The 13,367-nt window shown below is 43.6% G+C and overlaps 1 protein-coding gene across 4 annotated transcripts in view; it reads left to right on the top strand.

The window, feature by feature from the left end:
• cdk10 (cyclin dependent kinase 10) overlaps nucleotides 1-13,367 on the top strand; it is a 45,321-nt gene that overhangs the window by 2,951 nt on the left and 29,003 nt on the right. For 3 of the 4 annotated variants that reach the window (XM_086073765.1, XM_086073768.1, XM_086073767.1), the window contains 4 exons: nucleotides 3,609-3,690; nucleotides 5,731-5,798; nucleotides 5,988-6,083; nucleotides 11,737-11,789. In XM_086073765.1, coding sequence (XP_085929891.1) covers nucleotides 3,609-3,690; nucleotides 5,731-5,798; nucleotides 5,988-6,083; nucleotides 11,737-11,789 — 299 coding nt within the window. The remainder of the gene's footprint in view (nucleotides 1-3,608; nucleotides 3,691-5,730; nucleotides 5,799-5,987; nucleotides 6,084-11,736; nucleotides 11,790-13,367) is intronic. The other variant, XM_086073766.1, reaches the window with a different exon arrangement.

Here is a 13,367-nt window from a genome sequence, read left to right as displayed (position 1 = left end):
CCTCGGATGAAAATTAGGAGCTGAGCAGTGTCTTTTATGTCGTTACTTTCATCAAGTGCCGGTGAATATAACGTAAAGGTCCCTGCCTTTTTATTTACCGTGCTCACTATATCTTCATCAATCAGTTCCACACGGCGAGTCACTGTCCTGCGTGATAAACTGATTTTTTCAAACTTGCCTTTGGTCTCCGGACACAAGAGACTTGCTGTCTCTACCATGCATTCTTTCAAAAACTCGCCTTCGGAGAAAGGCTTGCTAGCCTTCGCCAATTTTACGCCAGCAAAAAACCTGCCCTGGTACTTGACTCCTGAATTGAAGTTTGTCGGTGAAAAAAATTCTGCTGAGCCTGTAAATTAGCCGCCAACCTCTGTGCAGTAGCCTCCCGTTCTTGTGTTGACTGCTTGCTAGCATAATTTGCATGTTTCGTGGCAAAGTGACGGCTGATATTGTACTCTTTAAAAACCGCAACTGCTTCTTGGCATATCAGACATACAGCCGTTGATCGGACTTCAGTGAAAAAATATCGTGTTGTCCACTCTTTATTAAACACTCGGCCCTCACCGTCCACTTTCCTTTTCTTTGGTCCGCTCATTTCTACAGACGGGGTCAGATGGTCACTCACAGCAGTCCTTCACTTATGTGAGACCGCGCCAGCGATTTTATTTTCTGCGCCCTCGTAATTAAAGAAGCGAAATAACGCCATAATATGTGTGTGTTAAGAGCGGCAACTTAATTGCTGTCCTTGGTACCCGCGGTAAAGCACTATTAGGGATGTGAAGGGAATTTTTTTTTTTGCATATTTTCTCTGGCCCACCCATTTTTCCTCAGGCCCACCCACAATAAAAATCCTGGTGCCGCGGCTGGCGCCACCTATTGGTGAAACGCGGGCATTGCAGGGACAAAATTAAATTAATGATTTTGAATTTTTTTCTAGCCTTATTGGATAAGTTCGGCGGGCCGGATTGAAAAGCATAACGGGCCGTATTTGGCCCGCGGGCCGGGGTTTGCCCATGTCTGGTATAGGATAAATACAAATATAAATACAAAAACAATACAATACAAAAAAAAGAAGAAAAAAAGGCTACATTTGTCTTAACTTGATTCGTGTAACTTACAATAACAAATCACATTGTGGAAGCTTTTAGGACCTTGGGAGAGATCACTGGGGTCTACTGTCCTGACATGTTCTCCTTCCACTGCTGATCAAGTCACTCACACACATTGTAAAAAAAAAAAAGTAACTAAAAAAAGTTTGGTGTCTGGAGCCAACGGCACATAAATAAAGGCTATAAGAAGCTACCCTGGCAGTGGATAACGGACACAGGAGCCCTCTCTGACGCATTCCCTCCACTAAGTATGGAAACCAGAGGCTGGTGCCTGCACCGACGCTTCACTGCGGCCAGCCCGAAGAGGTGCTTTGTGCCCAGCATGCTCTTATGCATTCCCCCTGCTAAGTCTGGAGCTCCCGGTGTGCTACTGGGGACCCCGCCTCTACCACAATGCCTTCTTGCATAGAAACAAAACGACTTGGACAACTCTGCTCACTCGCCCAGTACTTCAATCTCGTCCAACGTGGAGCCGTGTGATTTTGCGTCTGACACCGAGCAGGTGACAAACAATGGCGAAAGTTTTTTGAGGTACGTGTTTGTGAGTGACGTGTATAGAGCAATGACGTAAAAATCTGGAGAAATACGCAAATCTGGAGAAATACGCAAATCTTCACTTTGGCCGGAGTTTTTGGAAACCTTAGTTTTTAATGAAAAAATCCTCGGGGACGTGTGGCCGCAGAAAAAATAGCTCCTGTTTGCAAAAACCCCAGTTATGTGTAGACAAGTTTAGATTTTTCCCAAACAATCTTATCGCAGGCCGAAATTATATTTTCATCAGGCAAACCTGTGGAACGATATCCAAAGCTCAAGGTTTGGTTTTATCACAGTATTGCTGTCATAGTATGGTATTTATTGCAATATTATGTTAAAGATCACTGTATTTCAGTAAGTCTCACTGTATTGCAGTTAAGTTCACGGTACATATTCTGTTCACTAATTATATTCTTATTTATAGTATTAGAATGTAATACTGTACTGCCTTCTAACAGTCATTCCTTTGCTTAAATCAAAACATTTACATCAAGTCAGAAACATAGGAAGACGCTTAAAGCTGCTCAATGCAGAAAATTTAATTTTGAATCGCTACTGCCACCTCTGGCCAAAAAATGAAAATGCACACTTCTTTCTTCATGTACACACTGCATGCATGTCAACACATCCGCAGACAGAGGGTGGGAAATTCAAACATGAAGCCAGTTTGAAAACAATTGGCCAGAGGCTTGCAAGGAGTACCCATTGTGAACAGTTTAAGGGCCACTAAAAAGCCGGGTTCACACGGCAGGAAAATTAGCCCGATTTTAGCCCCGAATCTCCCCTCCCGACAATTGTAAGTACTTGCCGACATCTAAACGATAAGCACCAACTTGTGCACGTCTACCAAACTTTTGTTTTGACCAATCACGGCAACGGATGTGAATGTCGTCGTTGTAGAGAAAAAAAAGCATGAACAACAAACATCTTTACCAGATAAAAATGCACAAAGCGCCTCTCGTTCTTCTTCAAAAAGGAAACTGATTAATTCTGCAAGGACACAATTAATTGCAGCGTACATGCATTCATCGCCATGTTAGATTTTTTTGTTTCCCACGACTTCGGCACTTTCATCACAGCTGCATATCCCGCCCCCAAACACAATGTGGCTTTGTGATTGGTCCGAAAAAACAGTGGTTCAGATCTGTAAAAAAATCAGCAGGTTCGGTAAAAGATGGATTCTCAGGAGTTTGTGAACTCAAAAATACTGGAGAATTCATCTTGCAGAGCAAGGTTAGCAAACATTTGCGATGCTAGCGAATTTCAATTTCACATCAGTGTTTGTCAGAGTTCATCCAAGGTCGCACTGTTTGCTAAACATTGTGTACTGTAAACGTTTGACGTTTGTCTAAAATTGGCCAAACTTTTTTTTCTGTTGTCGCACGGATATTTTAAAATATTTTTCAAATTTCCTTGAGATAAGAAAACAACTTTAAAACATTAGGCGAACATTGCTGCCTTGAAAAAACCCAGACTCATTTTTTTCATTTGCTAGCATCACAAATGTTTGCCACCCAGTGGGATATGGGCTTTAATGTCATCTCGCTAATTAAGGAGAATAATTGACCCACAAATTCTGGTAAAAGTCTTGTAAAATTCTGAAACCACTACTTTAACCTTTGACTTCAGTGTTCCACAGTATTTTATTTGTCATGAAATACATTTACAAGCATTACAATGTTTTAATCTGCATTTAAACCAAACACAGGAATGAACCTCAGAAGCAAACCATTATTACTGACACATTGGTGTACCAGGCTGTAACCTCAGCGGTGGGATGCATTCAAATCTGTACACTGGTTAGGAGCACAAATTTGTCAAGTTTTTAAGGTTAATAAATAAAATGAAATTGAATAATTTATCAAGTTAGATAGCGTTTTGAATCATAGTAAGTCAAGTAAGGCATAAGATCAAGTAACACCCTTTAAAAAAAAAATGTCTGCCTTATTTTTGTGGTTTTATGTTTAGTCTGTTTCTGGTGATGAGCTATTGTGAGCAGGACTTGGCTAGTCTGCTGGAGAACATTCAGACACCATTCTCTGAAGCTCAGGTAAGACAGAACCTCACTGTAATGGCTTCTCAACTTTGAATACCCAAAAGGGCCAACCTTATTTTTCAATTATGTAAAATTTGAGGTACATAAGCAATTCAGATTATTTTTTTTACAACATTAATCCCCCTTTTTTTTTCAATCACTACAAATACAAAGTACGAAATAACCACCAATCACTGGTTAACTCTTTGACTGCCAGACGTTTTCAGAAAAGGGGTGCCAGCCGATTTAAGCATTTTGACTGATCTTTCAAGATCCACAGAAAAATTTGTGTTTGGACTATGGAAACACACATACTACCAAATGAAAGATTGAACTCTCATCTTTCATCAGAAAAAAAAAGTTTGTTTCTACCTTATTTCGTTCTTCAGTAATCAACAATAGGAAATGGTTAGTTTCACCCAAATGCTCTTGTTTTGGACCAAAATACGGAGAAATCAAGCTTTTAGTGAAACGATATTATTTCATGCACTCTAGTGAATTTGACACCTTTTTTTTCCATGAATGATGCCACAAACATCTAAACAGTGCTTTACTTATGTAAAACACTACCACCAACAATGAAAAGGTGTTTTTTTTATAGCAAAATACATTTATTTACATTCAACAGTGTAACAATTTGACACAACAGTTTGGCAAACTATTTACAAATGTGTGCAACTGTGGTACTATTTACAATTATGTGGATGCTTCAACTACAGTTTTTCTTTTTGTGTAACACTCCCCTGTGTGCAAGGAGTTGCAACAGGATTTGCACAACAGATTAGTTTCACTGCGATTGCCCCTTCGCGTGCACTTTCTTGCCGGCCGTTTTTTCCGGGGAATAGCAAGTATATACTGCAGTGTGTGTTGCCATTAAGTCTACTATCAGGATCATGATACGGTTACGTTACGGTGGTGTTACGTCTGGCTTCCTCATGTCCTTCAGTTCCTATACCGGGTGGTAGATGTTCTGATCCACCTTATCCACTCCATTCATGGTGGCATCGTAGTCCAGAACCAGTGTCGTCTCCGTGATCAGACTGTACCCGCTCCACCGATGAATATGCATTGGACTCGGGGTACTCTTCATCGTCCGATTGAACGTCCGCCTGTGCTCAGTTGTGCTCCGCGTTTTCCGGCATTAGCATCGCTAGCCGGTGAGGCTTCATGACGTGATCATAACCGCGCCGCGTCAACGCTTCCAACTTCGGCGTCAACCTCGGGAGTCACCATCATCATCATCGTCATCATCAATGTGCATTGGTCGATGCTTTTCGACTACTCTTCATCGTCCGATTGAACGTCCGCCTGTGCTCGGTTGTGCTCCTTGTTTTCCGGCGTTAGCATCGCTAGCCGGTGAGGCTTTATGACGTGATCATAGCGGCCGCGTCAACGCTTCCAACTTCGGCGTCAAGCTCGGAGTCACCATTATCATCATCGTCGACATCAATGTGCTTTTTAGTATTGATCGATGCTTTTCGTCTTTGAAAAAAATGCTCAAGCGTGAGCTGCTTGCAACCGGTCACCATTGTTGCTTCATCAGCCATTGTCCCCTCAACACTCTAGCTCCGCCTCACGTCTTCTACTGACGCCCACCCAATCTTGTCCAAAGAGAGTCATCGCTGCCATCTAGGAGCCAAAACTAGTCATTATACTAACTAGATCTGCTTGATACTTTCAGCACAGCTGGCCAAGGCTTTCCTCCACCCGTTTCCAAAAACCCCCAAAAAAAACATAGTGAACGTCTTTTAATGTCTTTGGCGCCCCTCCGTAGGTTTTTACTAAACGTTATTTAACGTTTTTGGCAGTAAAAGAGTTAATAAACAGTAATCAAAGGAAAAAATGCTTTTGTAATTAGGGTTGGGTATCTTTTGGTTTTATCCGATACGATATACTTTTAAAAGTTTTCCGGTGCTTAAACGGTTCTCAAATCAGTACTAAAAAATGACAAAACTGCAAATTTTTTGTTAAAAACAATACCCTTTTATTTTCAGAAGAGATGTGTTGATATGTGGCATACTGCAGTTGTAATTCTTTTCCTTCCATTTTTTTCAGGTGAAATGTATCATACTGCAATTGTTGAGAGGGTTGCGCTATCTCCATCACAATTTCATCATTCACAGGTCAATGTGTTTCACTTCCCTCTTCAAAAAAAGAAAAAGCCCATTTTATCTTATTTTTACTCCAAGAGATTAGACTTGGATGTTTCTCTTTGTTAACAAAATTACGCTATTGAAAGACACCTGGTTTAACAGAGAGCAGATCTTTGTGTCCAGTCAAAGTGCCCTATGACCATAGGCCCGTTTCCACAGGCCAGCCCCCTATGTGCGCGTCTCCACTGCAGGAGCTTTCTCAACCGGGCCACATTTACAGGAACTTACGGGGACGAGCGAAGGTGCTACTCGAGGGTAGGTACTCCACTGGCCCTGATTGGCTAAAAATTATTTAGCATATAAAATTATCTTACCTTCATGCACGACGATGATGCATTCTCGGCTTAAGTCTCTTCCAACAAAACAACTCTCCTAATAATCCTTTGCCTATTTTCGTTCCACTCTACTATTCGCCTTTTCAAATTCTTCATCTAGACGCCGTCTCCTCTCACTCAAACCAACCATTCACGGCAAATACACATAAATAAAACGCAGGAAAAAAAATCGGCAACCACCACAAGTTTTCCTCTTTCCTCGTTTGTGTTCTGATTTTTGCCGCGCCGTGCTTGGGTGACGTCACGGGAGAAATTTGTGACGTTGCAAGTCAGCCTTTTCAAATTCTTCATCTCGGCGCCGCCTCCTCTTTCTCTAACTGTCCATCCACGGCAAATACACAAAAATAAATAGCAGAAAAAAAGGCAACCGCCTGAAGTTTTTCTCTTTCCGCGTTGTGATTTTCGGCACCGTGCTTGGGTAATGTCACGGGAGAATCCGTCGCACGACGTGTCAATTGAAACCCGTGATGTCGCAAAATGGGTCGTACTCCGCAGTGGAGACACAGCCACAAGCGGGCAGGCTGAGAGGACGGTTCCTGTGTAAGTCCCTACCCCCCTGCCTTTACTCGAAGTGGAAACGGGGCTCATGTGACTTCAACTCAGATCTTAATGCTACATTCACACCAAAAGCGTGACGGCGATCTAGAACACTTCCTTCGCTAGCGGTTTACCGGAGTTATTTGATATTATATTGTTATGCACTGTATGTTCTCCAAAGCACTGTTATTTTTCTGTATGAATAATAGGAGCAAAACAACAAATAGTAAAAGAAAAAGAAGATACTTGTGTTAATGTTGTGTTCCATGAATAAACAATTTTTCCATGAATGTCAGCCATTTTCCCCAATGGGGGTATATGCTACCAAGGCGGCGGGACTTCGGATTTCCGTAAGTCACACACCTACGCTGTTTCCGGTTACTGTTGCGATGTTGCACATTCCCGTTGATTAGTGCGAGTGTGCAGCGTGTCTCAGTTCTCCGAAGCACTCTGAGATACATTTGGAGAAACAGCATAGGTGTGTGACTTACGGAAGTTTGAAGACCGTGGTATCTACCCCATTTTTACGAAAGTTTTTCTTCAGTTTCAGCTTATGTATAAGACGATCCACGTCCAGTATATTGTCCATTATTGACGGCCATTGTTTTATTTATGGAGATTTAGTCATGACTCATAAGCCAGTACTTTGTTATGGCCTTAAAAAGAAAAAAATAATTCTAAGTCTATTAACTCATTCACTGCCAGTCCAGTTAAAATGGATCTTTGACTTATATTGCTGTCAGTGGCAGATAATGAGTCAAGTCATTGTACACATTCAGTATATGTTCCGTTCCGTCTTCAATTCCGCGCTTCTCACCCTATCTCTAAGGGAGAGCCCGGCTACCCTGCGGAGGAAACTAATTTCGGCCGCTTGTATCCGGGACCTTGTTCTTTCGGTCACGACCCACAGCTCGTGACCATAGGTGAGGGCAGGAACGTAGATCGACCGGTAAATCGAGAGCTATGCCTTTCGGCTCAGCTCCTTCCTCACCACAACGGATGCGGCTGCACCGATCCGCGTGTCGATCTCCCGCTCTAACCTACCCTCACTCGTGAACAAGACCCCAAGATACTTGAACTCCTCCACTTGGGGCAGGATCTCATCCCCGACCCGTAGAGGGCACTCCACCCTTTTCCGACTGCGGACCATGGTCTCGGATTTGGAGGTGCTGATCCTATCACAACCGCTTCACACACGGCTGCGAACCGCTCCAGTGAGAGCTGGAGATCACGGCTTGAAGAAGCCAACAGCACCACATCATCTGCAAAAAGCAGAGATGCAATGGTGAGGCCATCAAACCGGACCCCCTCAACGCTTCGGCTACGACTAGAAATTCTGTCCATAAAAGTTATGAACAGAACAGGTGACAAAGGGCAACCTTGGCGGAGTCCAACCCTCACTGGAAACGAATTCGACTTACTGCCGGCAATGCGGACCAAACTCTGACATCGGTTGTACAGGGACCGAATAGCTCGTATCAGGGGGCTCGGTACCCCATACTCCCGAAGCACCCCCCACAGGACTCCCAGAGGGACACTGTCCAACGCCTTCTCCAAGTCCACAAAGCACATGTGGACTGGTTGGGCGAACTCCCACGCACCCTCGAGGACCCTGCTGAGAGTGTAGAGCTGGTCCACTGTTCCACGGCCGGGACGAAAACCACACTGCTCCTCCTGAATCCGAGATTCGACTTCCCGACGGACCCTCCTCTCCAGCACCCCTGAATAGACCCTTACCTGGGAGGCTGAGGAGTGTGATCCCTCTAAAGTTGGAACACACCTGTCCCCCTTCTTAAAAAGGGGAACCACCACCCCGGTCTGCCAATCCAGAGGCACTGTCCCTGATGTCCACGCGATGTTGTAGAGACGTGTCAACCACGACAGCCCCACAACAGCCAGAGCCTTTAGGAACTCCGGGCGGATCTCATCCACCCCAGAGGCCCCGCCACCGAGAAGCTTTCCAACCACCTCAGTGACTTCGACCCCAGAGATAGGGGGGCCCACCTTAGAGTCCCCAGACCCTGCTTCCTCAAACGAATTGAAGAGGTCTTCGAAGTATTCTCCCCACCGATTCACGACGTCCCGAGTCGAGGTCAACAGCACCCCATCTCCACTATACACAGTGTTAATGGCGCACTGCTTTCCTCTCCTGAGACGCCGGATGGTGGACCAGAATTTCCTCAAAGCCGTCCGGAAGTCGTTTTCTATGGCCTCACCAAACTCCTCCCATATGCGAGTTTTTGCCTCAGCGACCGCCGAAGCCGCATTCCGCTTGGCCAGCCGGTACCTGTCAGCAGCCTCCGGAGTCCCACAGGCCAAAAAGGCCCAATAGGACTCCTTCTTCACCTTGACGGCGTCCCTTACGGGTTCGAGGATTGCCGCCACGACAGGCACCAACCACCTTACGGCCACAGCTCCGATCGGCCGCCTCAACAATGGAAGCGCGAAACATGGTCCACTCGGACTCAATGTCCCCCGCCTCCCCCGGGACAAGGGAGAAGTTCTGCCGGAGGTGGGCGTTGAAACTCTTTGTGACAGGGGATTCTGCCAGACGTTCCCAGCAGACCCTCACAATACGTTTGGGTCTGCCTGGTCGGACCAGCATCTTACCCCGCCATCTGAGCCACCAGGTGGTGATCAGTTGACAGCTCATACGGCCGCAAATCCGATGACACGACTACAAAGTCGATCATCAAACTGCAGCCTAGGGTGTCCTGGTGCCAAGTGCACATATGGACACCCTTGTACTTGAACATGGTGTTCGTTATGGTCAGTCCGTGACGAGCACAGAAGTCCAACAACAAAACACTGCTCGGGTTTTGATCGGGGGGGCCGTTCCTCCCAATCACGCCCCTCCAGGTCTCACTGTCATTACCCATGTGAGCGTTGAAGTCCCCCAGCAGAACAAGGGAGTCCCCGGGGGGAGCGCTCTCCAGCACACCCTCCAAGGACTCCAGAAAGGGTGGGTACGCTGAACTGCTGTTCGGTGCATAAGCACAAACAACAGTCAGGACCCGGCCCACACCCTGCTCTGCGCCTCTCACCGTGGGCAACTCCAGAGTGGAAGAGGGTCCAGCCCCTCTCGAGAGGATTGGTACCAGAACCCAAGCCATGTGTGGAGGCGAGTCTGACTATATCTAGTCGGAACTTCTCATCCTCGCACACCAGCTTGGGCTCCTTCCCTGTCATAGAGGTGACATTCCATGTCCCCAGAGCTAGCTTCAGTAGCCAGGGGTCGGACCGCCAAGGCCCCCGCCTTTGGCTGCCACCCAACTCACTGTGCACCCGACCCCTTTGGCCCCTTCCACCGGTGGTGAGCCCATGGGAAGGGGGACCCACGTTGCCTTTTCGGGCTGTGCCCGGCCGGGCCCCATGGGTATAGGACCGGCCACCAGACGCTCGAGCCCCAGCTCCAGGCCTAGCTCCAGAAGGGGGGCCCGGTGACCTGCGTCCGGGCAAGGGAAATGAAAATCCAAAGTTTGTGTTCATCATTGGGGTTAATGTTATTTGAAAACGTAATTTGTTGTGGGTCATATTCATTCAATAATATGGGGGGGGCAAGATTTCAGCAAATATAAATTTTCTGTAATACATTTGTAAGCCCTTGAAAAAACAGACCATAAAGTTCATCTATCTATCAAATTTATTCAACATGAGAAGTTGCATTTATTTTGTTCATTTGCTGATCTAGATTTAATGGTCAGATAGACTACCAGGAGCTGTCATGAGTTGGGATGCACCGAAAGGAAATTTTTGGGCCAAAACCGAAAATTAGAAATGCTTGGCCGAAAACCGAAATGACGAAAAAAAATTAATGCCAATTTTTTCTTATCATTGCATTTCTTATTATTAATTAAAATTATAATATTATTATAAAATATTTAGGCCTATTTAGCACGGTCATTTTAACAAAGCACAATAAAAATTGAAATGCATCCACACCACAGACATCAGAGACATGTTGGCGAATGGTATATTAAACACCAAACGCGGGGTGAGCACCTGAGCATTTTCTGGCGTTGCAATTGCATGGTCAATGTACCGTACTTTGCACCGGCGTGCTTTAAATTGCACGTAGATGTTTTTTTTTTTTTTATTAAACTTAAATAAATAGATCTTTGCCTTCATTTATAGTTATCTTATAAAACAAAAAACATTCAAAATGTCCAATATAGCCATTTGGATTTTAGGAACACAACATCAAGTACATTACAAGTGCTATATAATGTAAGACAGCATACCTTGTTATTATATACATGGACCATGTATAAAATAATTATGTATCTTGCCTTATATATTACACTTAATGTTGTGTTCCTAAATCCTAACGGCCACATTAGACATTTTGAGTTTACAATATATATATATATATATATATATATATATATATATATATATATATATATATATATATATATATATATATATAACAAAAAATTTTACCAATCCGATCCGTGACTTTTGTGATTCGTTGCACCGCTATTTGTTTGGGTACAAAAACTATGAGGTGGTCAACAAAAAATTAATATGTCCAGTATGTCCAAGATTAGATCATTGATGGAGAGGCAACAACTTTAAACTTCATTCAACATCTGAAGTTGCACAAAGAACGGTAAGTAAGCTAATGTCAGTTGTTTATCGGCTAATTATCGTTGCTAGCTGCGTACTTAATGAGACTGTAAACTCACTGGTAACACATTGCATACACGGCAATCTGTTGCACCACTCTTGGTTCACTCCATGAGTCCCTGACTCCTACGTTGATGGTCACCCGAAATAATATAATCTTCGATGTTGTTAAAATGACTCGAAAGGACTTGAAACTCAAAGTGTAGGACTTGTGAATTGCTTGAGACTTTGTCAGTCTCGACTTGGCACTTGACTTGGGACTTGTCAGTCTTGGCTTGGCACTTGATTCGGGACTTGTCAGTCTTGACTTGGGACTTGAAGGAAAAGACTTACGACTTACTTGTGAGTTGCCTAACAATGACTTACTCCCACCTGTCAGATTTTCTTACAGTGTCGTGTTTTCACAGGGATCTAAAGGTGTCTAATCTTCTGATGACAGACAAAGGCTGTGTTAAGATAGGTGAGTCAGCATACTTCCATTGCTCAAAATCAGCACAATGACCCCCAAATAATAATCGCGATTGTTCTACTAGGGGTGTGTGATATAGCTTAAAAATTATATCACAATATTTTAAGGAAATTTGCGGTGACAGTATTTTTGTTGATATAGATAGTAATAACTGAACAATATATTTCTGATTGGTGCTTCGAAACGGAACGCTACCATGCTTATCTTGCTTTCTTTATAGTGTAGGCATGAACATCTCTCACCTTTTGGCGCAAATTCACCGTTTTAAAACCAAAATCGGTCACTTAAGTGAATCATGCAGATCCGTTAAGAAAATATTTCAGGGGTGGGGTTAGGTGACTGGAGAGTCAGTGTATCAAGTGAACTCCGGTTGAGATGGGTACTGAAGTCGGTACCGAATAACATTAAATCAGACGTTGACATGTTCCAAAGCACGTCTTTAGTTGTGACTGTGCGGGAGTAGATATGTGTTGTTAATTTTCTATGGCGCACTTGAGCGCAGCGGTGTACGCGCAACCAGCGTACTGATGTCACCCACTTGCGCCTGTTTTTATTCACGCTACATTTCCGGGTTTGGGTGGATCGTGAGAGTAAGCGAGATTTGACCGCCGACAAGCCAAACGAGAGTGAAGCTTCGCGGTTCCTAGCATGCTTTGTTTGAGCGTGGGCCCCACCTGCTGCGGGGGCTTCTCGGTGCTGACAAGTGCAGACCTCTTTTTGAGGGTCAAGACTTTATTCATGTTATACCTTGATTTAAAATTGTTTTTTTTTTTTTACTCCACCCTCTCTGGCTCATTTGTTTTAAATTCAGGATGTTTTACTATTTGTCAGATTTTATTTAATGAAAAATTACTGTTAAAGTGAATGTTCTTTTATAAAATTATCATTTTATTATTAAATAAATTAACATTTATTACCACAAACAACAGAACAAAAGTACCGAAAATTGGTACTGTTCAGTACCTGTATCAATACCCCGATACTGACAATTGGAACCGAACCGGTTCAAATACAAAAGGTACCCATTCTTACTTGCACATGCTGTTTTTTTCAACATTCATCCATGGTCCAATAAATGTAGCAAAGATGTTGCAAACTGTTTTTTTTTATTTATTTTTTTACGCCGTATAATTTTCAACATTTAAATCCGCCATCTCTTTGTCAAAGTGTTTCTCAGCTTTTTCACCCTGACCCGTTTTCATCCCTGATAAGGGTTTGACATTGCTCGGCAGAGAGCCAGCCGGCATTCTACGTCACTACGCACTGAATGTGTTGCGACATTACGTTCCAGATAAAGTTTCGACAAAATGTCTTAAATTGGAAATGATTTTTTAAAAATTTATCTCATAAATAATATAGAGCAAACTTGTCATTAGTTGGGGTTCCTTTTAAAAGATAATCTAAACTTCAATTTAAAAGTAAAAACTATTTTTGGTGTAAGGTTGCTATCTTCTTCGGCGATTGAGTCTTAAATGATAAGTCAGGCTGGAGCTGCTTCCGTGATGCGAACATTTTATTTTATTTTTTACAAAAGGTACAAACTTACTGCGTTCTTGTTCGTTTTTAAAC

Source organism: Leptonotus elevatus, chromosome 4 (assembly GCF_054856555.1).
Source record: "Leptonotus elevatus isolate MCC_2025b chromosome 4, RoL_Lele_1.0, whole genome shotgun sequence".
In the NCBI taxonomy this organism is placed as follows: domain Eukaryota; kingdom Metazoa; phylum Chordata; class Actinopteri; order Syngnathiformes; family Syngnathidae; genus Leptonotus; species Leptonotus elevatus.
The sequence above is the reverse complement of the archived record's forward strand: the minus strand, read 5'-3'. Positions and strand labels throughout refer to the sequence as shown.